Consider the following 26,675-nt stretch of genomic DNA (forward strand, 5'->3'; position numbering starts at 1 on the left):
TAGTTTTAATCCTATAAATGACTAGAATTGTGTAAAACTGTGGACTAAATCATTGACCATGTAAAAACACTTCACTGGAATGAAAACAAGGAGGACACAATTCAAATACTATATTGTTTTATTTACCTGAAACCAAAACCTCAGTAATGCACGTACAATCATTATTAGTCATCGATAATGATCGTCTTTTTACATATGGTTAATATTGTTCTTCGACCAGGTGTCGCTGAGGGGGGCTGCACAGGGCCCCCCTCACATTAGATCACAGTTTTACAGCAGTTGATAAGGATACATGATAACAATAATAATAATGACGCAGAGGCTATTAGAAAACAGAAGAACACTGTTGTATTGCAGGATTACCAATGAATCAAAGTGTAAGTCTGGTGTCCTCATTGCAAAGGACTTACTCCTCAGAAAGTAAATGGATCAGTGATCGGCCTACAGAAGTTAACCAAAGGGTAAAAATGAAAAAGGTAAAAACTCAAAGTAGAGCACAGTCAAGTTCAGCATGAGTCATTTCTCAAAGTCTAATATTGTGCAAATAACCCAAACAGTTACGATAAAAACAGTGATTTCCTAATATCTGCGATATATCTATCTTAAAACCATCTTATTATGTCATTTGAGTATTATACATTAGAATCTATAAATATAAATTGCAAAGCCTACATACAGCTGAAACGCATGCATGAATGTTTTGTACACTGATGTACAGCTAAGACCATTCAACCCAGTGTTTTCAAGGTTCTCTACGTGACAAGCTACCATGGAAGTTGGAAAACAAGTCCTTCATGCAAGGAGGAACGTCGAGGGTGTTGATAACTTCCCTGCACACAAAACTGGAATAGTGTCATATCAATATAGCATCTGCACACAGAGGTATAAGTGTGTTAAGAAGTGTGTGCATGTGTGGTCGTGTGTTGTGGTGCATGGGTCAAAGGGAACTGTGTTTCCAGCCCAACCACTTTTAAGAATACCCTTCATGTATTTTGGTCTTATTACTGTGAAAATATGTCCTTTTTTTGTCTGTGCAAAGGTACACACACTGCTGGTCAACATGGTGTCTGAGGCGTGTGTGTGTGTGTATGAAGTCAGAGTGGGCACACATGCTGGACAGCAGGGCAACTCCAGCCTCTGAGACCACTCTTAAGTTTTGCAAAGCTTTTATGAGAGCCAACCTAAAAAAGGGAGAGAAAAACAATGTTAGTATAGAACACTGTTAAATATTCCATGACCAATTTACATTTTTAAATTGTACATTTTTTCTACCACACTATCAAGAGTAGGTATTGGTTTTGTGAATGTAAGCAAGTGTCGGGGGGGTGGAAAGAACCGCACAGTGACATTCACAATAGTGACATGTGGTCAACATCAACGCTTCATCTCTATCTCAGAGAGTGTTTCTCTGAAAAAGACTGCTGTCTCTTTTGTTTTATTAGATTATACTGCAGTGAATTTGTATTTAGGAGTGTGTGGGGAAAAAAGCAAATGGATACTCACTCTAGTGACAGGGGAGCCAATGGAAGGCATTGAGGAAGAAAAGCACACGGTTGTTGTTAAGTGGAACACAAACACACAGTGCAAACAAACCCAGGCTTCTACCTAAAAAACATGCTTTAGACGGGGTTTTTCTCAAATGTGGATATTTCCATACAAAATGATGCATAAGTGGTCTAAGATAAGTGCAGTTGACTGTATGGGCTCTGATCCAACATGTCTACACTTCCACATAAGTATGGTAATCCCAGCACAAACCAAGACCTCTTAACATTAAAGCCTGGAAGAGTCAAATATACACAAGATGTTGTTCCGTGTCATAAATCACTCCTGCCCGTCATGTTGTGCCAAGGAAACTGAAGCATTCATGTTTGAAATTATTTGTATTCAAGTATTATATGCACATACAACAAACACTGGATATGAATAATGTTGATAACCACTGGCCTTGTATTAAATAAAGACAGAAAACACTTTGATTCAAAGGGTTTATGAGTGTATTTTTCCTTGAAGTAAAAAACAACATTTTGGGTTCTTATTTGCAATCCAACTTCATTTGGAGTACTTTGTGTATTAGTATTTTTTTAAGACTTTAATATTACTGTCCTTTGAATCAAACGCCATGGAGATGGTAATTATACATCATCCCCACTCAGTTCTGTCTCCAAAGCAAAACACAAATAAAGTTAATGAATGTCAAAAATCAATACAAACAAAATATATCCTTAAAAATGTTAGAGGGAAGGAAAATTTTGTTCCGTTTTCTGCACAAGCAAATAGGGGCACACCTCGAATGTTACGCATTAGCAAGACCATTTAGGAAAAGCATCTAGAGAGGAGCGGGGAAAAAAATCTTTTCATCATATTGAGGTAGCTGTGCTCTGCCCAGTGCAGAAGAACTGGCTTATCTTCAAATCATTATAGTAAAAAAAAAAAAAAAACATCCATGAAGTTAATTTATACTGTAACATTGGGGGACATACACAATTAAATTAGAAATGAGAAACCACACACAGTTCATGCTTGGTCACAGGACATGCGGCTTTTGTTTTTCAGGATTTTCTTTTTTTTTTTTTTTTTCCTCTTTTGTTTAAGCGGAGCATTCAAAACGTTCACTCTCAAACCGTTCCCCGTCCTCGTCTGCCACACGGAGCTTGTCCTCTCTGAAAGATTTCTGAGTTTATACTGAAGACACAATGGTAAACATTTGAAAATAAATCAAGGCGGTATCTCTAAGCCACGCTGGTTGAAAGATTTACAAAGCCATAAAAAAAAAAGTTGCATAAAATTCAATCTCTGTACAGATCAATGGATGTCTGATATCTTAATTTTCTTTTCATGAAGAGGGAAGCTAAACAAAACAATTACTGTTGTTACTGTAGTGACATGAGACATGCTATTCCCAAAATCATTAAAAAATATAACCCTTAAAAGGCAATATTGACATTAAGGAAAAAAAATGGCAACAGTATATTTTCTATATTTTCTTTCAAACCAGCAACAAAGTCCACAGCTACGGGAGTGATGGTCTTCTAACACTCTAACAAGCATTTAAAGCCTCACCCATCCTCGAATCCTATCCCAACTCAAACCAGGTGACTTTTCAATATTAACGCTTCATATTATTTGTTACGTTTCATGTGTTAAAGTTGGTCCTTCTCATACACACACGGTAGGCACGCACAAGTACACACACTAACTCTACAAACACGCACACGCACTAGCTATGCACATGTAGGAAGGCAGAGAGGGAAGAGGGAGAGGAAGAGGGGAAGTTGTGATGGTGGTGGTGGGGGTGGGGGGTGGAAAAGTTGAGGTTGTGCTCAAGTCAGTCAGGACCAGAACATGTCGGCCATGTTAGTGTCGGAGCTGTAGATCCAGAGGACCAACGGGAGGGAAACGGCCACAAAGGGCCAGGAGATGCCCTCCATACATGCAGACAGGCAGCAGCCTTTGGAGCCGGCAGGCTTCTCCAGCTCTTTACCGGGCTCCAGGTAGTTCCTGGCGGCAAACTTGAGAAACTCGTCCAGTAGAATGACAGGCAGTGAGATCTTCAGCACCATCAGCCATTGTGTCAGGTTCAGAGGGGTGATCTGGAAGATGATCTGAAAAGAGGCACACAAGACAAAAATCAAACTGAGGTTCAGTCGGCATGGTAACACATGACAACACTAGTTTTGCTCTGTGTGTGCCTCATTTCACAGTATTAGGGTGTATGTGTTAAACTAAAAGAAATATTTCTCACTGGAAGAGGCTCCACGTAGAGGATGAGGAAGTGAAGGGACATGGAGAGGCAGATGGCTCCCAGGAGCCACACGTTCTCCCAGGGAGGCATCCTCAGCAGGGACTGGTTCTCTGACACACTGAGCAACAAAGACAAATGGACATGTTTTGTTAGAAACACTCACTGATTTAAGAGCCGATACTATTGCCTGTATGTTTATTACGCCATATAAAAACACAGGGTTTGTGTGGAAAAGTGGAAAAACTGGTCACACATTATATGGGGGGGGGGAAATGACTAAAAAAACAGCTGGGAAGATGCCTTGCTCAAACTAACCTGTTCAGGGCATTGCACATCTCAATGGTGACCAGCACAGACAGGGCCATGGTCATAGGGTAAGGGGACTCGAACACCTTACAGTCAAGATCATGGAAGTCTGGATTCTCTGGACCACACTGCAGAAAGTGGCTCTACAAGAAGTGGAAGAAACAAAATGTAATTAAGTTTGTGTGTTGAAGAGTGCTTCATTAGCGTGATAGTAGTTGTTTGGCTGTAACTCATACCAGCTGGTAAAAGGTGATCCTTGGACCATCCTCAGCAGCAACAAACCACCAAGCAGCAGCACCAACAGTGGCAGCACCCACATAACCTGGTGACACAAACCAAAAAGACGTCACTCATACATGTACACAATGACACAGACGCCTGGTCACTTAAATCCAAGACAAAAGCAAACTGCGTTTAGATGCGAGTGTTTTCTAGTGACTACCTACATTACCTCGACTTTCATATCGTGCCAATGTGTCACATTTGAGGTAGCTAATTGCTAGCTTTAGCATTGATTAGGTGGTGCTGCCAGGATGTAAAACCATCTGCTGATGGTTGATGCTTCCAAAAGTTTTCTCCAACACTTTTGGACCAATCCACAAGATGATGACCAGAGAACATTAGTCAAGAGAGTCACATGGAGAAACCACTTACACCCAATGGCAAGGTATCTGAAGAAGAGCCATCCAGAGATGAGCGGCTCGCGGGCGTTACGTGGCGGCTTGCTCATGATGTCCAAGTCTGGTGGGTTGAAGCCTAAAGCAGTGGCAGGCAAACCATCAGTCACCAGGTTGACCCAGAGCAGCTGGACAGGGATAAGGGCTTCAGGGAACCCCAGAGCGGCAGTCAGGAAGATGCTACACAAAAAAAGAGCATAATTATAATTGAGTGACATAAATTGTGTGAAGTTAAGGTATGCTGTTGTGTGTTCTTTTCTGAGGGATTGGAGTGTGTCTTTGTATAAACCTTACCAGACAACTTCGCCCACATTTGAAGAGATGAGGTATCTGATGAACTGTTTCATGTTGTTATAAATAGCTCTGCCTTCCTCCACTGCAGCTACAATGGTGGAAAAGTTGTCGTCAGCCAGCACCATCTCAGAGGCTGTCTTGGCCACAGCTGTGCCTGAGCCCATGGCAATACCAATTTCAGCCTTCTTTAGAGCAGGAGCGTCGTTTACTCCATCACCAGTCTGAAGGGAGGGTGAAAAACAGGACACCAAATTTTATAATTTGTGTATGATAAACTTTCCACTTAGATCATTGAATCATATCTGGTTTTGCTTAGGAGGGAATTGTGCATGGCTGAAGAGCATGTGTTACATTTTATTAGGCCTTTTTTCTTACCATAGCTGTAATCTCATCATAGGACTGCAGAAACTCAACAATCTTGGATTTATGTGAAGGCTCAACACGGGCAAAGCAGCGAGCTTTGACCACAGCTTCTCTTTGTGCAGCAGGTGACAGATCATCAAACTCTCGGCCGGTGTATGCCATGCTGGAAACATCATCGTCCTCTCCAAAAATACCAATACGTCTGCAGATAGCCACTGCCGTCCCTAAGAGACAAATGAGAGCACATTTACTTAAGGCTTCCTGAAATACAAATAAGTAGACAGATCTATATTTGATTATTTTTGTGTGTGTAGTGGTAGAATGTTCTCTTGTATATTAAAATGAACATTGTAAAGAATAAGTTATAATGACTTGAGCAAGTCAAATTTTCTCTCTAAGCAGATGTGACTATCTACGTACCCTTGTTGTCTCCAGTGATCATAATAACTCGGATGCCTGCAAGTCGGCAAAGTCTAATAGAGGCTGCCACCTCTGCCCTGGGAGGATCCAGCATGCCCACACAGCCAACAAATGTCAGATCAGTCTGGATGATAAAAGGAAAATAGAAGCAACATTCTGATTTTTTTTGCTTATTCCCACTTGTAACTGAAACAATGAAACCAAAAGTGAGGCAAAAGCTTCAGGAGAATCCAGAATCCACCATATCAATCTGTCCCGATTCTCACCTCGTATTCAATAAAGCGGGTGGAGTCCTCCAACACCATGTCGTCTTTATTCATGTGGCTGTCTCGGGTGGCCAGAGCCAGACAGCGCAGGGTGTCCCTGCCAGTTCCATATTCCCTGATCACAGACATTAGTTTTTCCTTGATGCCAGGGGTCAAGGGCACCTTGTTACTGCCTACACGGATGTGTGTGCACCTGTCAATCACTCCCTCAGGGGCTCCCTATGAGCAGACGCAGACAAGAGAATGAGCATGCAAATGAAAGGAGAAATGTCTAATTTTCAACAAGCAAAATTCTTTCATTTTGTAACATTTTTAGGAAACCAATTTTCAAAATGTCCATTATCCTTTAATGATAAAGACTCTCTAATATGAACATGATAGTACAATCAAGTTAATGAAAATCATGTATTTTAATAACATGATTTAATAGATTTCCAGAAAAAAAAAGCTGGTCAACAATATCTAGTGACACCAGTAATGTCATGTGTTTTTAAGTCACAGCCTTTAACAATTCAAATCTTACAGTAATTCTCAATTTGTCCATTTCTCACCTTTACAAACATCTTGCCAACTGAGGAACGGGCCTTATTAGGAGTGCAGTACACAGACATGGACTTCCTGTCTCTGGAAAATTCCAACGTAAACTCTTTCTTCATCAGCTGCTTAATCACCTAAAGATATAAAACACAAATGCAATTGCCTTTTAACAGTTTGTTGGTCTTTCTACATTTAGTTTGTTTCATCTTATTTGAATTAAGTGCAAAAACATGCAAGGAAATGACTTTGAAGAACTGAGGGTTACATACAGAATTACAGGCGTTTGCTCTCTCGATTTTGGACAGGCCTTTAACATCTGTATCAAACACGTTCATCTTCTCCACCAGGCATGTGAGAGCCGTCTCTGTGGCCTCGCCCACCTTCTCATACACACCTTTGGTCTGGATACACAAACACAGTTGAAAAACCATATAGTCAATCTTCATCAGAAAATGTCACACAAAACATGTAAAGCATCATCAACTGAGCCACATTGGAGCTGAAGGATTATGTGCCAGTTAGCATGCAAAAAAGATTCACTACCAACCTCATTATAGTCCAATGAGGAATCATTACAGAGAGCACAGATAGAGGCCAGCTCCACCAAGGCATCATACTGGGAACATTTGACTGGTTTGCCATCATTGAACCTAAACAAAAGACAGATGTGGACAGGAAGCAACAAGTGAGCCAACTGTGCAGATTTCATGAAAAATGGGTTGGAAAATTGGTTTGTATTTGTAACATGTTGAGATCCATGTGGTATAAATATAATTAAGTATTATACATCAAAAAGAAATGTTCACCTTCCAAGTAGTGTGAAGTGGATTTATTTTGTTTTGGAGACATTATCATCATCATCATCATCATCTTATAGCACACATGCACATGGGACTGAATACTCACACTTCTCCTTCTGGGGCGTATGTGGAGCCAGTAACAGTGAATTCCTTTAAAGAACAATGATCCCCCTCTGCCCGATCAATGATAAACATCTAGAAACACAAACATTGTAGAGACAAACTATTAGTACTTAATACTAACACAAAATATCAGTTGACTCTGTTGGTAAATGCCTTCGATACAACTGAGAGTTTCAACAATAATTTCTGTAAGTTAAGACAAGTTCTGTATCCATTCCATCATATATTTAGGTCATAATGGCAAAAAGAAAAAGGTAGACAGAAAAAAGCTGAGCTTGTGATGGACACTGAATCCAGCAGGTGGCAGCAGACTACCATCCACAGGAAAGAAACCTTCATATCATGAGTATACTAAAACATAGAACAGAGAATAATAATGAAATGCTGAGCCAAAGCAGACACTGAACACTCTGGTGGGGATGGTCCATAAATGTCATCTTACAGCAAGGCAGACACAGGATTCCTTTGTGCCGTCAGACTACATGAACACACTGTGTACAAGTCAATCACTCTACGGCGAACACAGTTTGACCTTGAGTATCCAAACCTCTAGGTAAGGGGATATATCAATATTTTATTCCCCATCCAAATATAAGAGGCTGTTCATTTTTCTGAGAGGGATATTATGATATCAGCAACCAAGGCCAAATCAGAGAAAAAAGCAGTAAGTGGTAAAACAAAAAAAACACAGCAGAGGCTTTTGAGTTAGACAACACATAAGAGCTACTATAGGTGTCAAGGGTATGCAATTCACTCACACACAACACATTCTTACATACAAAGCACCACATTTGCCCAAAAATTGAGAGGGCAGGACAGAGACACATGAGGGATGAAAATAGAAATATCAGAATAAAACGATGAGCTGGCATTATGGCTGCACTCCCCTCAGGCACCCGCAAGACTACAAAAGGAGTGATGTCAGTGGTGCTCCGACCCAAAACAGAAGAGCAGGTCAGGAATTCAATTTAGTACTGCCCTATTCGGACAGGGTTGGTTTAGATGCGGCTGATGCATCAAGCACAAGCATCTGAGTCAGTGACTATCAAACAGCCGGGAACAGCATGCTATGGTTTCAAAAAAATGAGGCCTTCCAATATTGCTAAACATAATTTTGACTTTGAAATTGTGCAGGGTGAGCAAGGCAAGAAAAGATAGACAGGGGAGAGAGAGAGGGGATCTTTCAACACAAGGTCAGTTATGCAACTCCACTGCTGGTTCTGCTGCAAGTGACTAACTACTGCATACTGATCAGCATACTGCCTGAACAAGAAGGGGGAGGAGAGTGGAATGAGGAGGGAAGAAAGGAGGAGGGAGACAGAGGCCCCCAAGATAAAGGGCTGAGGAATAGCACTGAAAAAGATGGATGGACGGAGCAGGAGGGAACAAATAAGCTGGGAAGCAACGCTGAAGGGGAAATCATGCACACTTTGTAAGACTAAAACAGACAGTAAATAGTAAACAGATAATAGTTCATATAGCCTAAAGTTAAAAAGAAAAAAAATAAGAAAATAAATATATAAACATGTACTTTTGGATGTTATTTCATCTCTGCCAGAGCACAAATCCTTCATTATCCGTTATTAGCCATTCAACGTCAGCAGTGCTCAATAGTCCCTACAGTCAGCAAAAGGCGGTCAGGGTTGCTTTATTGCTCAGTGAAAGAGTTTACACTTGAAAACTTCTCAGATGTCAGGAAAGAAGCCAGCCCTTGCTCTTTCCATGTATGGCAACTGTTTAAAAATTCTACTTATTTTTGGACTTTCATTTGTCTTCCAGTTTGAAATGACTAATTCTCTATGCACTACAGACCTGGTCACCGCTAACTGTATGTACACTGCCACCAGTGTCACATGGTGCCAACACCATGTGTATGCCATTCTATGCCCCATTTTAGGTCAGGGTCCAGAAAATGTTAGGAGACCAGGCTTTTTAAGAGATGGATCACTCACTTTAATCAATGGCAGATTCAGCTCCAAAGGGCCCACTGTGGCCTCTGTTTAAATATTATGGTTTGCCACTTATATATTTGCCCTGATGCAATCCTATTCTAAGGTAAAAAAGGCAATTAACTATCAATCAACTCTGCCAGTGAGACACACTGAGCATGTTCTTTCACTGAGTGCTCATTTATCATAGTTCTAGCTAGTATTTCTCAGCATGGACTTTATATTAATAAAGTTAATTATGAGAGCATGTCACAAAGTGATCTGAAGTAGTCTATATAGTCTAAGGCAGCAGAAATGGTTATGATGTGCAGTTGTGTCAGAATCCTCTGTCTCATGCACATGTGGGGTGGCAGTCATTAATGGTCAATTATTTTCGTCTGATAATTGATAATTTCTTTGACGATTCATAACTTTTGTTATGCTTATATAATGTGCTATAAATAATAATAAAATGTGCTTAAACTACTACTTAGTAGCCTAGTCGGGCACTCTCACCTGTTCACATTCTGAAGTACACAACAACTATTTATATAGTTACGCTGGTTGCTATGAAACTAGTGGAAATGTTGTTAGATAAGCTAACAATGTCAACATCATTTTAGGTGAACAGAGCAGACTGTTGAAGGTTAATGAGCCGACTTCAAATAACCTTAGACTTCCATCCATCAATCCGTTATCTATAACCACTTATCTGGCTGGAGCTGATCCCAGCTCAGCTTAGACTTATGCCATTAAATTAGATAAATATTTAAACAGCAAGGTGCAATTCACTTCAATTGTTTATGAGAAGACCTGGCTGTCAACAAGTTTGTTGTAATCACAAATGTTCTTTAACATATTATATTAACATTTTCTGTCTCATGGAAATTTGTTGAAGCTGTATTGTTTAACATCTTATCTATCGGCATCGACTGGTTACCCCACAGACTATGATTGCCAATGCTAACAGGCTAGGTTGGCCCCTTTAAAAAACATTTCAAATCAAAAATGCAATTCTATTCTCTATCTAGATTGTGGTGTGTGTTTATATCAGATTCATGAGAATACATGAAATTTACAAAACAATCCACTGTCAATCTTTTGCTGATAGTCGAGGTTTCAGGTTTCTTCTCTCTGTCTCTGCCACTGTTCAGCCTTCTCTTACCCTGCACACAGACATCTGATTGGTGGTCAGCGTGCCAGTCTTGTCAGAGCAGATGACGGATGTACAGCCAAGGGTCTCCACTGAGGGCAAACTGCGGACAATGGCATTCTTCTTGGCCATGCGGCGTGTTCCTAAAGCCAAGCAAGTCGTGATGACAGCAGGCAGACCTGGAGAGAAATGGAAACAGAACCACAAAGTTAAAGAGGGGGATTAAGGCATACAGGAGAGGAGATGAACAGTTGAAAGAAAGAAATGGAGACGACCATTTATATTAATGGATTTACTCAAGTGATGAAAATACTATAATTTGTTCCTGTATCATGAAGTATGAAAATAGCCCATAAAGCATAGCACTGGAACCTCTCAGAGCAACAAGCATGTCAAGGACATGGCTGCATGTGTGAAGCTCTCCAGCTTACCCTCAGGGATAGCAGCAACAGCCAACGCCACAGCAATCTTGAAGTAGTAGACAGCGCCTCGGATCCAGGAGCCTCCATGGACAGGATCATTGAAATGTCCAATATTGATGATCCACACAGCAATGCAGATCAGTGTAATAACCTTGAATTATACAACAGTTAAAATGTAAAGATCATATTAATAGCAATCAATTAATCATGACTGAACTCATATACATACTTATACATTTTGATCAAACAGAGCTGAGGTTGTTTTTACTGGCATATTATTATAGGTACTGCACACTTAAACTGTACTGTGATGAAACACATCAACGCTTGTGTTAATGTTGACATTTCTTACCAAGTACATAAAAATCAAGCCATCTACTGTTTTAAATCAGCCCTGAACCTTGCAAGGCCAATGCCAGTTGGGACTTATCTATGTCATGAAACGCCCTCTAATCAGTGTCAGTCAGTCTCCCCCATGTCCCCTGACCTACACACTATGTAGTGATGAAGCCACGCCTCCTACAGTTGTTGTTCCCTCACTCCTCTGTTGCATCTTTTAAATATGCTGGAAAAGAGGGTTCTAGCACAATTTGAGGGTGATGTTACCCTTTAAAGTACAAAAAGGCTAAATACAACAGAGTGAGAGGATAAGGTAGCTTAACAAAACACCTTGGATAGTTGCTGTCCAAATTCATCCAGCTTCTGCTGCAATGGTGTGCGCTCCTGCTCTGTTGATGCCATCTCATCTCGGATTTTGCCAATCTCTGTGTTGCCACCTGTGGCCACCACCACACCAACAGCTTTACCAGCTGCAATGTTGGTCCCCTGTGGAGGAGTAGTGAAAAGCAGATAGTAGAAAACAAAACACATTACACATTAAGCTTCTGGGCATAGGGGTAAAACTAGTTTAACAACTATTCTATGTGTCACAACAACACAGAGGATATTCAACATGCAACAAGTGTCAACATGCAGCAAGAGTCAACACATCACTTTCCGAAACCAATTTTAGAAATAGTGGAAGCTGCTACAAACGCAAAAATGAGAAATTCTTATGTAGATGAGCGGAATGTAATGGTAGATGAATGGCCTCTAGCCGTTCAGACATGCACTGTTCTCTTGCATGTACGAGACAGAAAAAGCAAGGATATAAATAGATAAGTCAATATTTTCCAAAAGTGCCATCACTCTCAAATAGTAAAGTGGATGTGAAGAGGGATGGTAGGATGAAAAACAATAAAGAGGATGAGGAGGAGGGTGACAAAAGCAGAACATTGTTGACTTCATAGGTGTAGTCAGAGAAAAAAGAAAAAAGTGTAAAATAATACAGAACAGACTAAAATGGTCGTGTGAGTCACTCACAGAAAAGAGCATGTTCTTCTTGTCCTGGTTGACAGCTCGCGGGTCAGGCACCGGGTCTGTGTGTTTGATCACAGACACAGACTCTCCTGCAGGAAGAGGAAACAAACAGTATGGAAGAGGGAAGCAGTGAGAGTTTCTACACAGGAGAGCAAAGTTTTAGTTGTGATGCTTGGTTGACACGTTGGGCAGATATGTGTAGAAGATGCTTTGCAGCTGACTGAGCATGCCTGACAATTATCAAATGCTGCACTGCCACTGCCTTTCAAACCCCGTATCTGATGTGTGCTTGCACTGTGTGTGTCTGTGCGTGTAATCAACTATGCAGGATCTGCACTGTTCTGACTGTTCTAAGGCAGGGAGCATTTGACAAGCGGTATGGCCATGAATGGGGAAGGGAGGCAAGGAGAAAAATAGCTGAAACACTAAAATATCCCATGGAATTTGCTTCCAATTAAGGCAGCAAAGCAAGACAAGAGACTAAAGGACTTAATTCACATAAACCTCATCTCTCGTGAATTATATATCCTTCAATATTCTCCCCTTCTAATCTTTTCCATCTACAATGGTGTGAAATTATCCATCCACAGATTCATCCATTTACTTTTCCTTTCCTCCACATCGCTCACTTCTTTTTGTTTTGATATTTACTGAGCAGCCATGACAACAGGGTGTAATGAGGGCATGTGCATCAAAAGGAAGGGGAAATTGCTTATTCTTGTTGTGTCTGGGTTGATCAAAAGCGGTGAGTCAGGACACATGTTAGCTACACGGGAAACATACAACATGTATAATCAAGTGTAATGGGTGAGGACACAGACACAACAACATGAAGAGATAGAAGCTTACACATAGAGGGGCTAAACAATTTAAAAATCATTTTACCTGTAAGAATTGATTGGTCTACCCTCAGTGTGGTGGACTTGATAGAAGACAGCCTAATGTCCGCAGGCACTTTATCACCAACTGTGGACAGAAACAACAAAGCACAGGACACACTTTAGTACCTCTTCACAATTTAAAAGCATCTGTAAATGGCACAGACTACAGGAGGATGGATACTTAAATGGATACTTGTAAAATACAAGCAATAAAAGCAGATGAGTGGTGTTCAGATTTAATAAAATACTGTATTAAGCCATGTAAGTGTCCTACATGTAAAAAGACACCTCTAAAATTAGACCATTTTATCATGAAGAGAGGAAATACTTTAAGATATGTGCAATAAACAAATAAAAATTACCACACACAGACACTTAAGTCTTGGAAATAAAATCAGCTGCTGTGTTATCCCAACTCATGCTCCTTGGGAGTAATAAAATAATCAAACTCAAGTTATTTGTTGGAGAAAGGCTGAGGGAAAGTCATGCATTCAAAAAGTATTAATGTTTCACTCATCTCCGGCACAGGACACAAATAGATTGCTGCTCATTCTTTCCACTAACACATGGCTTTAGCAATCCCCAGTAAAACAAATGTAAAATGTAAATATACACCAAATTCCAAACAAGTGTTTCCTCTGCAGAAAGCAGATAACTACCATTAAAGCCACTGACATTTATTAGCTTTGCTTAGAAGGGTATCAAACCGTTTGGCTCCTTTGTAGGATTTCACATGCAGTTTGGGTCTGATCTGAGCAGATAGTGTGCAGCTGATAATGAAGATTTCAGCTTAGCAGTTTGATTGAAGAAAAAAAGACCTTGTTCTGCATTCAGATACACACCTGCTTTCAAGTGATATTTTTCTTTGAGTTTTACCATTACAAACACGTCAATGGGATGGGACAGACAATATATTAACTCTTGAAAGGTCAGACACATGACGAATCAAAAGATCTAACCTGAGAAAATGTTTCTAAAAAAGGAGTCTGGAAAGTACATTTAAGTCTTGTAACCATTATGTTCCCTGTATAATACTGTACTATTACAGTAAGACTATGGGCCAACTAAAGGTCTCCATAGGACCCAAAATTGATGGCTGATGATGAAATTCTAAAGAACAATGGAAATTGCCACTGTGGCCAAAAAGTGAAACATTACTTTCAGCTTACAGTAAGACATCACACAGCTTGAAAGGGTGAAAAACTAAATATAAAGCGATGACCCAGAGGCTCTTAAGAGACCCCTCTGTGGACAGTGGTGACAGACATGTAAACCAACTCTTGGGCCTCTGCAGTGCCCTTCTGAGCAGAGAGGAAGAGACGGGGGGAAGGAGAGGAGGAGAGAATGGGAAGAAGGATTAGATGAGTCCTGCAAAACACACGTCCAAAAATGGGAAAACTATTTTCATCAGTTGCAAACGTACTGCTGGATGAGGGGGAGGGGGGATGATAAAAACTTCTGTTTTAAACAAGGAGAACCCGCTATTCGTCATTTGATTTGGAATAGAAACAGTGTGACGTGTCCTTGCATGGAGACTGTTCATTCATTCCCACCATTCTCATGAGTTTGTGACAGATTTGAGCAACTAATACTGAAGACTGAAGTGAGGAAATTCTACTCTACTAGCCAACTATGCAACCAACACATCACTGCACTGTTTTACATCTTGCTTACTCTACACCAACAATCTAAAAATCAATGTTATTACTGTAAATGCACATCCACAACATGTGGTAATGCTGAGTTCTTGGTGAGTGATAATACTCCTGGACTGTACCAGTTGCACTACCAAATTTGGTCATTCACTTACTAGAGGCTGTCAAAACCACTTCATCATCACCTGCCTGACTAGATCCCTCTTAACTGACAGGAGATGGTGAAGGAGATGAACATATTGAAGACTTAAAGCCCTGTGGGACGGTTCCTACAAAAAGTAACTAATTAGAAAACCTCATACCTTGATGTAATAGCGAAACACCTCCCTATTTACCACCCATTGGTGTATACTGGGAATAAGGTCACAGCAAGTAGAATAGCCCACTTTCATAGGCAATTAGAATAGTTTGGCAGGAAGAAGACATAAGACTTATTATTCATTATTAGGACATTTTAAATTAAACCCTGATAAACAAACACAGGTATGCTGGTAATCTTAGTATAATTTCCCCCCCAGGGATCAATAAAGTATTTCTGATTCTGAATTTCCACAAGTATATTGTGTTCACTGTCATGACAAACCTATTTCTCCTGGGAATAATGAACTTATGTTTAAAAAAGCAAATCATGCATTGGTAAATAATTATTAGACAGATTAGACAAGCATAAGCTGCAATTATAAATGCCTCTGAAATTACTGTTACTGTTTATTAATGTTGTTACAAGTCATTTGGTACACGATGAATAGTTATTTTATAATTATCTACAGAAATATACCGCAGTGATCCAAAATGTGCAGCTGTTTAAACTTAAGAGTGACATTATCTCTCCTTTCATCTTACATCACATGCTCTTTTTTTTTAGCTCTTATTTTTCTGGGAAAGAGTGGACGGCCTCCAGGATAGGGACCTTTCTTTCTCCCATGTGAACAAAGGACTTTATCTGTGTTATCTGTTCCCTAGAGTAAGGGACACATGTCAGTCTGCATACACTTGAGTGATAACACCCCCTCAGCTTGTAAAGACCCAAGTCGTTTTTTTTTTACCCTATCCAGAGTCTGTATCCCCATCTTCCTCCCTTATACTAACCATGGTCGACAAACCTACCCCTTGTGACTGATAGTATAAGTCTTGACACTTACGATGAACCTTAGGAAATGTTGCAGATGACAACCATACCAATATAACAAAGTGTTTTGGATTTGGGTTATAGTGAAAACTACACAGCACCCAACTATCCATCATGGGGGGTCCAGTGAATCTTTAAAGGCCTTAAGGGGGTTGTATATTTTCTCTCCCAGTGACTGGGGCTCCCTCCTGATGTGCTAGCACGTAGGCTTGCAGCCTTCTGGGACCTTTCATGAGGTCCTCCAGCCCTCAAGGGACTGTTCCACTCCTCTTATGAATGGAAAAATCACAAGACCAAACCTTAAAGGATCATCTTGCCGATTTTCAACTTTATCTCTTTCTATCTAAGTTGAGATATAGGGTGAAAAACTTCTGCAGTTGTTGCCGATGTTGTTGTTCTTTCGTCACCAGCACTTTGCTCAAATTGCCCTCCGATGGCAAAGGGAACTGAATCATTCTGCTGCAATGAATTTCAGCTTGGGGAAGATTGGGGGTTTGGGCGTCAAGGAATTTACTGCTTCGATGGACTACATTAACCATTAACATCAACTGATTCTACATAAGCTTTCCCTTTAACATACACAGACTCATATGACACTGTATTCTGTGTGTTCCAACAATGGAGCAACACCTTGGACGAGGTAAAGGTAAAGGAAAGCACGCACACGTGGAATAGACAGTCAGCATAGGGCAGAAACAAATAGCTTGGGTGATGACAATAGACAGACCGTCCTATACTCTTAAACACAAGAGAGGTAATTGGCCATGTGGCCATCTGGAGCACAAATTGTTTATCAAATTGAATCTGTAACGTTTCTAAACGTGACATCCTGTCTTGCTGTCTCCTCCCACCCAGGACAACATTAATGGTGAGCACTGCCATCAGACTGTGGTTAAGATAAAACAAGCCAGGAAGAACAGAGGTGATCTGTCTCACTTACAACACACATCTGAGTTACATACAGCCAACAAGAAAGAATTGGGAGAGAGAAAGAAAGTGGGATACAAAGGACACTTTATTCCTTATGCACAGGAAGTTGTTGCTGCAAGGGTCAATGTCATCCCTTTGGCAACAGACTAAGAACCTCTTGTCCAATAAATTGCCAGGTAAAACAAAAGAAGCAGAGAAGAAAATAATTGTCACCGTTGCCTCAGTAGAGTGCTGGCAGTAAATAAAACCAGTAGATTCACTTAGGGTTTTTAACGAAACCTTGCAATACTCCAGAGAACAGTGTATGAATGGCTCAACTGAGGGACAGTGAGTCATTATGTTGTGGGCAACACAAGCCAGAACCTGAAGACAAGCAGGAAAAACTGAAGACAAGCAAGAAAGCTAAGAACCCTCCATGTAAAATGAGGTAATGTGAAAAAAACATAAAATCTAAAACTGAAAAACAAATGTTTGGATTTTGCAAGCAACTAAAGAGCAGACAGAGGTTGACCTTAACCATGTTATCTTACTGTCATACTACTTATCATGGTCCTGCATGGCCAGTTATGTAAAGCAACCCTTACTTACTGACATTCTACGCTCAGAAATGTGTGTATCATATGAATGTTGAAAATACCAAGTGGGAAGGTGAACTTATCAACAGTTTACGACATTTTGTGTTGATGTAAGGCATACATTATGCGACAAAAAGATAACCTACACTGATAAGGGCAGTGCATGGGTGAATTCCATATTTAGGTCCATTTAAATTCCAAGATTATGCAGAATTTCTTCCCCATTCACAGACAAGAGTGCTGTTGCCCAGTGATGCGCTCAATGCTGCCAATAAAAATGTATTTCTTTTGGCATTCACAAGGCAGTCCTTAAGTGAGCAGAAGTAACCCACTTCCCATATGAGCAGCTACAGGAAACCCTGCTGACAATCTTGCTGACTGTTAGTGTCTTATAGTAAAACAGCCTCACTTATCACATTTCTTTTTCAGCAGCAGTGGTAGCTATTGCTGTAATGTACACCTAATATGAGAATTAGGCTAAATTGAAGTCAACCGGACATATTGGCTTAAATATAGTAGAATCAGAATGCACTAAAAGCCACAATATTGACATTTTCTCTGAGAGGTGACTGGTGCTAGCTAAATCCGCTCCCATTAAGTTGACAGCTCAGAACTATGCCACTGATGCAAAAGGGAGCAGGTGTGTGATGCTCTGCCCTGAAAAAGCAAACTGTGGTCAATGATACCTAATTCACACTGCAGCAAAACAAACTGTTTGCGCAACTCAGCCAAAACACTGAACTGTGACAAGAAAGCAAACACTGTAAAAAAAAAACATGTTTCAGAAGAAAAGACCAGAAGGTGGATGTCCTCTGGACAGTTTTTCAGATCTGAATCTGGGGAGGGTGGGTGACTGAAAAAGGATGTTATCAACAACAACAACAACAACTGTTCTGACGGAACATCCGAGCTTGTGAGAGCAAAATGATCACAGCTCTAGATCTAAAAGTACTCTAAAGATATAAACCATATGTCTGGTCTGACAAAACACCTTGCAGCCTGGCATGCTCACAAATCATCAACTCTCACACTGCAACTTGCTGGTCAAGTGATCAGTGACCCTGCCGCTGGTAACAAACACATGCACACATAGATTTTGGCTAAGTAAACGCAACTGCAGTAGCTTTTGTAGATACTGCTCTTTTCACTTTGTGACAGATCCATACTGTGCAACTTAAACCTGTTAATAAGCTCCATCCTCATTACTTATGTGACCTCAGAGGCCCATCCATCAGGTTTAGGACCATATTTATTTCTGCCAAAGACACTAAATCACATGGCTGTAACTGTGTATATAAACCATGCAGACTGGCTTGTTTGGTTCAGCTACTGTCCCACTAAAACATTAAAGTTGGCAGGTTGAATGATCTATATAACTCTGAATATGGCACAACAGTTGCGACAAAACAACCAGTGGTTCTACTTGGAGTACAGTACAGGTGTGAATTAGGGCTGGGCCGATGGCATCCTTTAACATGATTTAAAAACCCCTCCCTCAGATGTTTTACATCTGTTTTACTTAATATGAAATTGCTCACATTAGCTGATTCCAAGGCATTATGAAGTATGACTCTGTACATCAATGATGCTGCAATGTTATACCATGCTGCAGTAATAGTAGTTACAAGGAACTGGTGGGATTACACTTCACTGTGGTTGTACCATATATGATTGCATGTGACAAATAAACTTTTGATTGAGTAAATGCTTTGACATGTTAGGCAGGCTTCCTCCATTGCATGAGCGTATTTTTTAGTCATTATATTTTGCTATACCATTACAGTACATTTAGTGATGCTTAACTAAACTTGAATGCTAGCTCCAATATTGTAAACACCTAACAGACGTGTTTTGTAAATTGTGGGGCAGACCGAAGCACACTAGGTCTTTCCCTTTGAGTAATCAATAAGCAGAAACTGGAAATTGGTCATACGGTTTTATCTCTTGTTTTAGAGTGGCTTCATTCTCTCTTTCATTGCTATTTGTTGGAGGTAGGTAAGATTTAATCTGACATGATATGTTTCAGAAAACAGACGTTCCCCTAGCTGTGCAGCAGCAGCAGCAGTAAAAAGCTACAGTTACTACAAGCCATGATGCCATGCCAGGTAATTATATAAGTGCTGATTATGGTTTTGACCGAACTGATGCCTCAAGATTTAATAAAAAAGTGTGTACTATACAAAATAATATTAACTAAGATTATCAAATCAATTCTGTACAAAAAGAGAGTCAGTATGAGAAGTCACGATCATTGTAGCTTGCTCAAGTTAGACTGAAATAGTTCTGACAGGGTGATAAACAGACAGTAAAGACGTCTTTTCTGTGACCCTACTCCACTAACCTTTGTTTTGGAACAAAGAAAAGAAGTCTTTTATGGGAAGCTACATAAATAACAGAAACAGAGAAAGAATGAAAGAAAGACAAGAAAGATAAAAGACCCACAGAGAAAGACTGATCAGTAAGAAAACACAAAAAACAAGAGAAATGAGGAGCAGTGACGTAAAAGGAATAAACATATGTGGCCCTATTCAAGTTGAGGTTAGCCAAGAAAAGAAGATGTTGAGGAACAGATTGGACCTCTGCACTTGTATTGCATAACTGCTTTACTTACTACCATTATTCTGAAATTGTCTGGGGGGATGAACAGGATGAGGGATCAGCTGTGTGTCTGTGTGTTTAAAACTGTAAAGTGTACGTCATAACACTGTTGATGATGTTTACAGAACTCTACAGTCTCTTACAGTCACCAACAGCATCTCTGTGTTGAATTACAGCCATCGATTCATCACCTATTTTATTTTATTAAAAACACCAGTATCAAGCAGATATTCTCAGACTTATCAGATGAAACAAATGGAACATATTTGCTTAATCATTTGGTCAGGTGACTCATTCACAATCAACTTTACAAGACAGATACGAATACAGACCAACCAACAGAACATTATGCTCTTTTCTCAGTCTCACAAGAGGCCAACATGAACACATTTGTTATTGCTATAAACTACTTGATATAATGCTAAACGCTTTGCCCAACATGCAGATAATCTGTATACAATCTATTATAATAAAATCTATATACAGTTTACAATCTATGAATGTCTTGACTCCTTGAAAGGTCAAGAATAAATGACAAAAAGACGGAGATTCTAGGCAGTAATCCAAAATCCATCCTGAAAAGTCTTTCTATTGAGTATCTTTTGAATGTGACTTCTCCAATTAATTGTGTTGTTGACCTTCCTTTCTTCTGTCATGATAACTTACAAGCAAGCAAGAACATTCAGTGTTAAAATGCATCGTGTCTGAGTGCATGCCTAGAGCTTTTATGCTAAACATGTTCTCCATTGCAGTATTATCTGCCAGGGGGTGTACAAAAAAAGTTTCCACCTGGGTCACCACTCTTCCCTTTTTTTGGCTTTGACAAAGAGATCGCTTATGTTCTTGCACACCCTCTTCCTTTCCCAGTGTGGCGGCTATCTCTTTCCATGAATTTAAGGCCATTTGACTGTCCCTTCGGTCTCTCAACGAAGATAACGATGTTTGTAGAGGTGCACCTGTTCTGCCCGTCTACATTTGAACTCTTACATCTTGAAATGAAAAGCCTGCGCGCACAGAGTCTCAAAAATGAGGAGGTGCACGACTACACACTGCGACGACTTGTTGAGTCTTGCATCGAGCATAAACAAAGCTTAATACTTGTAGTCTTACCTGCCACCTCCACGATGTCCCCAGGCACAATGTCTCTGGCCTTGATTCTCTGGACACTCTTCCTATCCTGACGGTACACCTTCCCCATCTCTGGTTCATACTCCTTAAGTGCTTCAATGGCGTTTTCTGCATTTCGCTCCTGAACAGTAGAAATAGGTGGGAAAAAGTTAATAACTAGTTATTTTCAAACCTGAAAAGGAAGATGGAAACAGCGACTTCTCAGATATGCTGTTTCAGTTAGAGCACCGTTATTCAAAATGGACTGGTGAGAATCTAATCTTTACAAAAGCAAAGCAACAAATAAAAAATAAACTAAGTGCACATTACCAGGGGTCTAGGAGACAGTGGAGCAGAATTATTAACACTGGGACATGTTGCAAAATGGACAAAAAACTTTTGCCATGGTCACATTGTTTTCTTTTCAAATATGAAACAACACATCTTAGAGTTAACCTAACAGTGCAACTTTTCTTTAATAAAAGATATGTGCCACTACGACTACAATGGCATTCTTACTTCAGTTTCCCAAATGTTCCCTTCTTGCCTGCTCAGTTCTTTTCTAATCATTCTTCACTTGCACTTTTCTGTTAGTGCTGACTTTACCTTGTCTGACTGATTGCTCTCAGATTGGACAGTTTAGTGGCAGCACCCAGCCTAGCTGGCAAGCAGACAGCTCTCAACGAGACATGGCAAGAAAGGGCACACAACGCCAGGAAATTGTGATCTTTTGTAAGGGATGGCAACAGGGACACAAAGCCATTAAAATGGGAGCCAGTAAAGATGAGGGTTTACAAAGTCAAAAGAAAGCTACAAAAGGAATACAAAATGTAAACCGCTTCATTGGAAAACTATCGTAATTTCAAAACTGCTAGGGACATACCAATAACAGAAAAAGCAGCAGATACAGCCTCCTCTACTTCCACATTTGCATAAACAAAGGCAAACAACCAGCCACTAGTCCACCAACCTCAGCAGGACCTTCATCAAGAATCTCATTTACAATACAATTCCCTACTTGTTCCCCAGATATTTATAAATTGGAATGGGACATGCAAGGTCCTTCTTAAAGTTAGCTAATGTGAGAGAAACAAGCAAGAATCTAGTGAAAAATAAAAGGGATGTAGATTTCAATTGTTGTGTGTTTAGTTATTCTTACATCAACTTTAAACCCAACAACAGAGACAAACAGAAATGCATCAACCAACAGAAAACATCTAAAAGTAGGTTTTACCTAATACTAGGTAATAAGGGTAGGCTAAGGTGTTGCTACTTAAGAGATGTCACTCAATAACTGAATTGTTAGCTTGACAGATATGCTACTTAATGATTATTGTTGGGATGTCAATTAAATCTGCCCTGAACTGTTTCAGGTGCATTAATCTAACATTAATAGGAGTGTCAGCGTACCCATCTATCATTACTGACTCCAGGGTAACATGCTGTTTTCTGGGCCCCTCTGAATTTGATTGGAAAGGGTGCCAGTGAAAATAAAAAGATAATTAGTTTCTCTGTGTGTCCAGATGAGTGCCTCCATCCACGACTGTTGCTGCCTTTGATTCCTGCCTATAATTAAGGTGTATGTTGACAAATCAATACCTCTTCTCAAAGGAACTGACTGTAAATCCTGGGGAAAAGCCAAGACTCAGCTGGCACATATAAACACAAGAGGCATAAAGATACCTCCTCACAACTGCTTTTGCTTTCTCGTTTTACTCTTGAAGACTAACTGTTGCGCTGCTCGTTTACAGGATAAGAGCAAGGGTTTTGCTGAAAGGGTGGTTTAATGAATGAATATATCAAGTGAGGAGGAAGTGGAGCAGGCCAGGTTTCCAATGTGACAAGAAGAATGTGTGAGATTGGTGTGTGTGGACCCTGAGAGTCCAATGGGATGTGTGCTGTATCCTTGACCTGAATGGGAAATGTTATATTTCGAATTTCTTTTCTTTCATGATAAAACATTTAATTATAAGCTTTTCCATTCCATGTCTCTTTCCATGGCATTCGTTTCCTCCTCCAGTAAGATTCCTATTAAGCTGGTACATTTCTAACACACACTTGGTGACAACTATCAACATGGAAGAACAAATCTGCAGAGGTGCACATTTTCTTTCTGTGATATGCTTTTTAGTAAAATCTGTTTTTGAGCTGTGTCTTCAGCATTTTTGCCCCAGTTATTGAGCCATTATCATAACATAATAAGTCTGCTATGAGGAACAACTGGCAGGGCAGAGTCAGGTAGCAAAATTCCAATGCGCCTCATCTTTCCAGCATTAAAGTGACACCATCTGCCACCACTCATATTTAGTACAATTGGACAAAACCTCCTGAGCAAAGTTACTTCCTAAGCAAAGCTCACATAACTATCCAATGTTAAGTATAGTATTCAAGTACATAAACATGGCTCAAGAAGAAAGGTGTTTAATAACTGATTGTAAGGTAGATTTGTAAATGTAATGTGTTTACCTGCCAGACTCCTACAATGGCATTTGCTATGAGAATAAGAAGGATAACAAAAGGCTCCACAAATGCTGTAACGGTTTCCTCTCCCTCTTCAAACCAGGCCAGTACCTACACACAAAACAGAGAAAAGGAAGTTAACAATAATTAAATACACCACATATAACAATTAATACTTAGTGTGAGATACATTAGCGGCAACCCCAAAGAAGCAACAGAAATTAATATTCCTGCGTCTTGGATACCAATTTGCTACACAAAAGGTAATTGTCAGATTACCAATTTAAATCTTTTAAAATATATTTTCCAAATTTTTTATTGTAAATTTCTATCTAATATTTATGATTCTTGACTTTTGTATTCATTTTTCCTTTTTCTTTTCTCTTACTATGTTGATTGTCATGGACCAAAATACCATGGCAAATTCCTTGTATGTGAAAACCTACTTGGCAATAAACCTGATCAGGTTTGTTTTGGGATTTCCTCTCAGTGTCTTTTCCACGCACTTTGCTAGTAGGAGAGGTTGTACCAGAATCCCACTTTGACTTTTACATATTTGGCACAATGATTTTAAGTATCTAACAATTATTTAATAATTCATAATAAATATCAAGCCAGCTTCTGCCAGTATCACAGAAACTGGGCCAAGTGTCTTAGAAAGTGATGTCGGAGAGACTGAGTGTAGTAACCACTTTCTCCTCTTTTAGAATCTGTGCCAGGAGTGAAGTGTGTCAAACGAAATGCCAGAGGCCCCCCTATCTTCTACTCCAACCTATTTAAGTATGGCCAATCAGAAGTCACATTCAATTCTAAGTGTCTATCAAACAAAGTTGCACCCGTCAGTTCCTGAGCGACTAAATATAAAGTCTAACAAATATTTGTATACAACTTTGTAGTCTAAATGTTGTCATGCCATGGTGATGAATGATATTCTCATCCAGAAGGCCAACAGCCAATCCTAGTAGAAACAGGGCCACAAGATAGTTAACCTAACACTTAGTCACATATGAATGGGGATTACCACTCACTGGTGACAAGCAAACAAGCATCACAAGTTATGTCTGTTCATTTATGGAACTGCCATGTTGTATTCACGGTAACAACATGAATACTGGACATCAAAGAGTGCAGTGGCACGTTAACGCCAGGAAACACAATCAGAGAGAAATATGGACTTCTCAGGTGTCTGTCGCGTTCACTCTTTAACAGTCAAACACAAAGCATGCTGCTCATTCCAACAACATGCCACATAATCATCACATAAAAATAAGGTGGAAATATTTGTTTCCAGATTAAAAACATGTCAGCATTTCTTTTTGTAACTGTGGACTATTGATGTGTTGACATAATCTGGCATAAACAGGCTCAAAAAGGCCGCAATGACTTCTGATTTGCTTCTAGAGCAAAAGCATGTAGGTACCGACATAATACCTTAAGACAGGTTCACAAAAAAAAATGGTCATCTGGGTTGTGTCACCAGACAGATTCTGGGCACCTTTCTTCTTTACTTTGAACAGCATTCTTGCTAAACTGTGATCTGCACTGAATCAATCAGAAAGGGACTATATATAGTTTGTAAGATGACAGAGCTGTGCTGCCAAAATAAAAAACCCACCAAGCTCACTGAAAGGATGAAAAGAATGACGGTGGTGGAGATGAACATAGACATTGTTCAACTCACACAATGCCATGTTTTACTATTTTATTTCCCCCTAAATACTGAATATTCTCTCTTGGAGGAAACAAAGCAGCCTCTTGTATTTAAGATCTACTTAAAATACAGATAGATCTACTACTCAAGCACTAAAATACCCAATCTTTACTCAACTTTAGCTTGAGTTGACCTTACGAGTGTCACAACTTGCTAACCTGCTTTTACTACTGCTAATCTTGATGACATAGGACAAAGTATAGGAGGTATAGCACTCAGCTATACACACGTGCGCAAGTCAGATATGAGCTATTGCATTTATTTTACTAAGACTAGCTCTATCTGGTTCACATTGGTTGAATGAACACTGAACAAACCACCTGTACAGTTAAAAAAAAATGTGTGTAATACTTACAAAGGATATGCAGGCAGCAAGTAAAAGGATCCTCACGAGCAAATCTTCAAACTGTTCAACCACTAGTTCCCAAAGGGATTTACCTGGAAAACAAGAGTTATATTGTTTACAAAAATGCCAATGTTCCCCTTTCACTGACAAATTAGAAAAGAGAGATTCAAAACATATACAGTTGCCTTCTTGCATTTATACACTCACCCTCTTCAGCTGGCAATTCTGCAGTTCATCCCAGTCAGACCGCAGACAAAAGAGAGATGGACAAGCAGTTAGTTAAATTTCAGTTTATATATAAAATCATAGCATACTTCTGTAGCAGTACCGAAGCAAAATTACACAGATACATAGTATAATGGAGGTGACGGGTGTTTACTATGTGAGTCACAGAAGTGATGCTTGACAGTATTTCAACATACAGATCGTGACGTCAACAACTTTCCTTTTAGTCCGGCACGTCGCCCGTTACAAACCGGGAGCCATGGGCCATACATGACATGGTTGTTTTAGAACAAACTGATGATAACCAGCTCCTTACCGTTTGGTCCATATCGCTCCCGTTGTTTCTTCACTTGCTCTGAACTCAGACCTGTACTTTCATTGACGTTAAAAAAGCTGTAAACTTCTTCAACCGTCTTTGTGTGTGCGTTGTCCATGGTGAACGGCCACTTGAGGACACCGCTTTCGCCCTGTTGGTCCCAACCTCAACCTGTCACGGTGTCTATGCTCCTTTGGTGTCAACTCGGGCACTTAAAAACAAAATGACTTGAAAATATTGGAGCGTGACCCCTGTACTGTTACCGGTTAATTAACTATAACACAGGACGGCGCAGAGTGCAGGTGCCTTGCGAGAGTGGACGAGTTAGCGGCTCCTGAGCTAACGTATA

General features: G+C 40.0%; 1 protein-coding gene across 3 annotated transcripts; it reads right to left on the bottom strand.

Annotated features, from left to right (window-relative positions):
* Positions 1-1,906: 1,906 nt before the first annotated feature.
* atp2a2b (ATPase sarcoplasmic/endoplasmic reticulum Ca2+ transporting 2b) lies at positions 1,907-26,444 on the bottom strand. 3 transcript variants are annotated; one of them, XM_070924636.1, is made up of 23 exons: positions 26,327-26,444; positions 25,993-26,010; positions 25,795-25,877; positions 23,735-23,839; positions 21,272-21,410; positions 13,279-13,359; positions 12,397-12,482; positions 11,704-11,859; positions 11,044-11,185; positions 10,625-10,791; positions 7,515-7,603; positions 7,156-7,258; positions 6,878-7,009; positions 6,623-6,742; positions 6,072-6,290; positions 5,806-5,929; positions 5,398-5,609; positions 5,023-5,243; positions 4,706-4,908; positions 4,288-4,373; positions 4,061-4,194; positions 3,746-3,863; positions 1,907-3,605 (listed from the first exon to the last, which is right to left on the bottom strand). In XM_070924636.1, the coding sequence occupies exons 1-23, from the start codon at positions 26,442-26,444 to the stop codon at positions 3,333-3,335; spliced, it is 3,129 nt and encodes a 1,042-aa protein (XP_070780737.1). In that variant the 3' UTR covers positions 1,907-3,332. The 3 variants fall into 3 exon arrangements, with proteins under 3 accessions (XP_070780737.1, XP_070780736.1, XP_070780739.1); XM_070924635.1 differs by lacking the exon at positions 25,993-26,010; XM_070924638.1 differs by lacking the exon at positions 23,735-23,839.
* Between the last annotated feature and the right edge of the window lie 231 nt (positions 26,445-26,675).

Source organism: Enoplosus armatus, chromosome 18, assembly GCF_043641665.1.
Source record: "Enoplosus armatus isolate fEnoArm2 chromosome 18, fEnoArm2.hap1, whole genome shotgun sequence".
Lineage (NCBI taxonomy): Eukaryota > Metazoa > Chordata > Actinopteri > Centrarchiformes > Enoplosidae > Enoplosus > Enoplosus armatus.

Coding starts and splice junctions, on each gene's coding strand:
- atp2a2b (XM_070924636.1), bottom strand. CDS start 26,444: ATGGACAACGCACACACAAAGACGGTTGAAGAAGTTTACAGCTTTTTT. Junction 12,483..13,278: donor AGACCAATCAATTCTTACAG/GTAAAATGATTT, acceptor CTCTTCCTGCAG/GAGAGTCTGTGTCTGTGATC. Junction 7,604..10,624: donor ATCAGATGTCTGTGTGCAGG/GTAAGAGAAGGC, acceptor TTGTGTTTCTAG/ATGTTTATCATTGATCGGGC.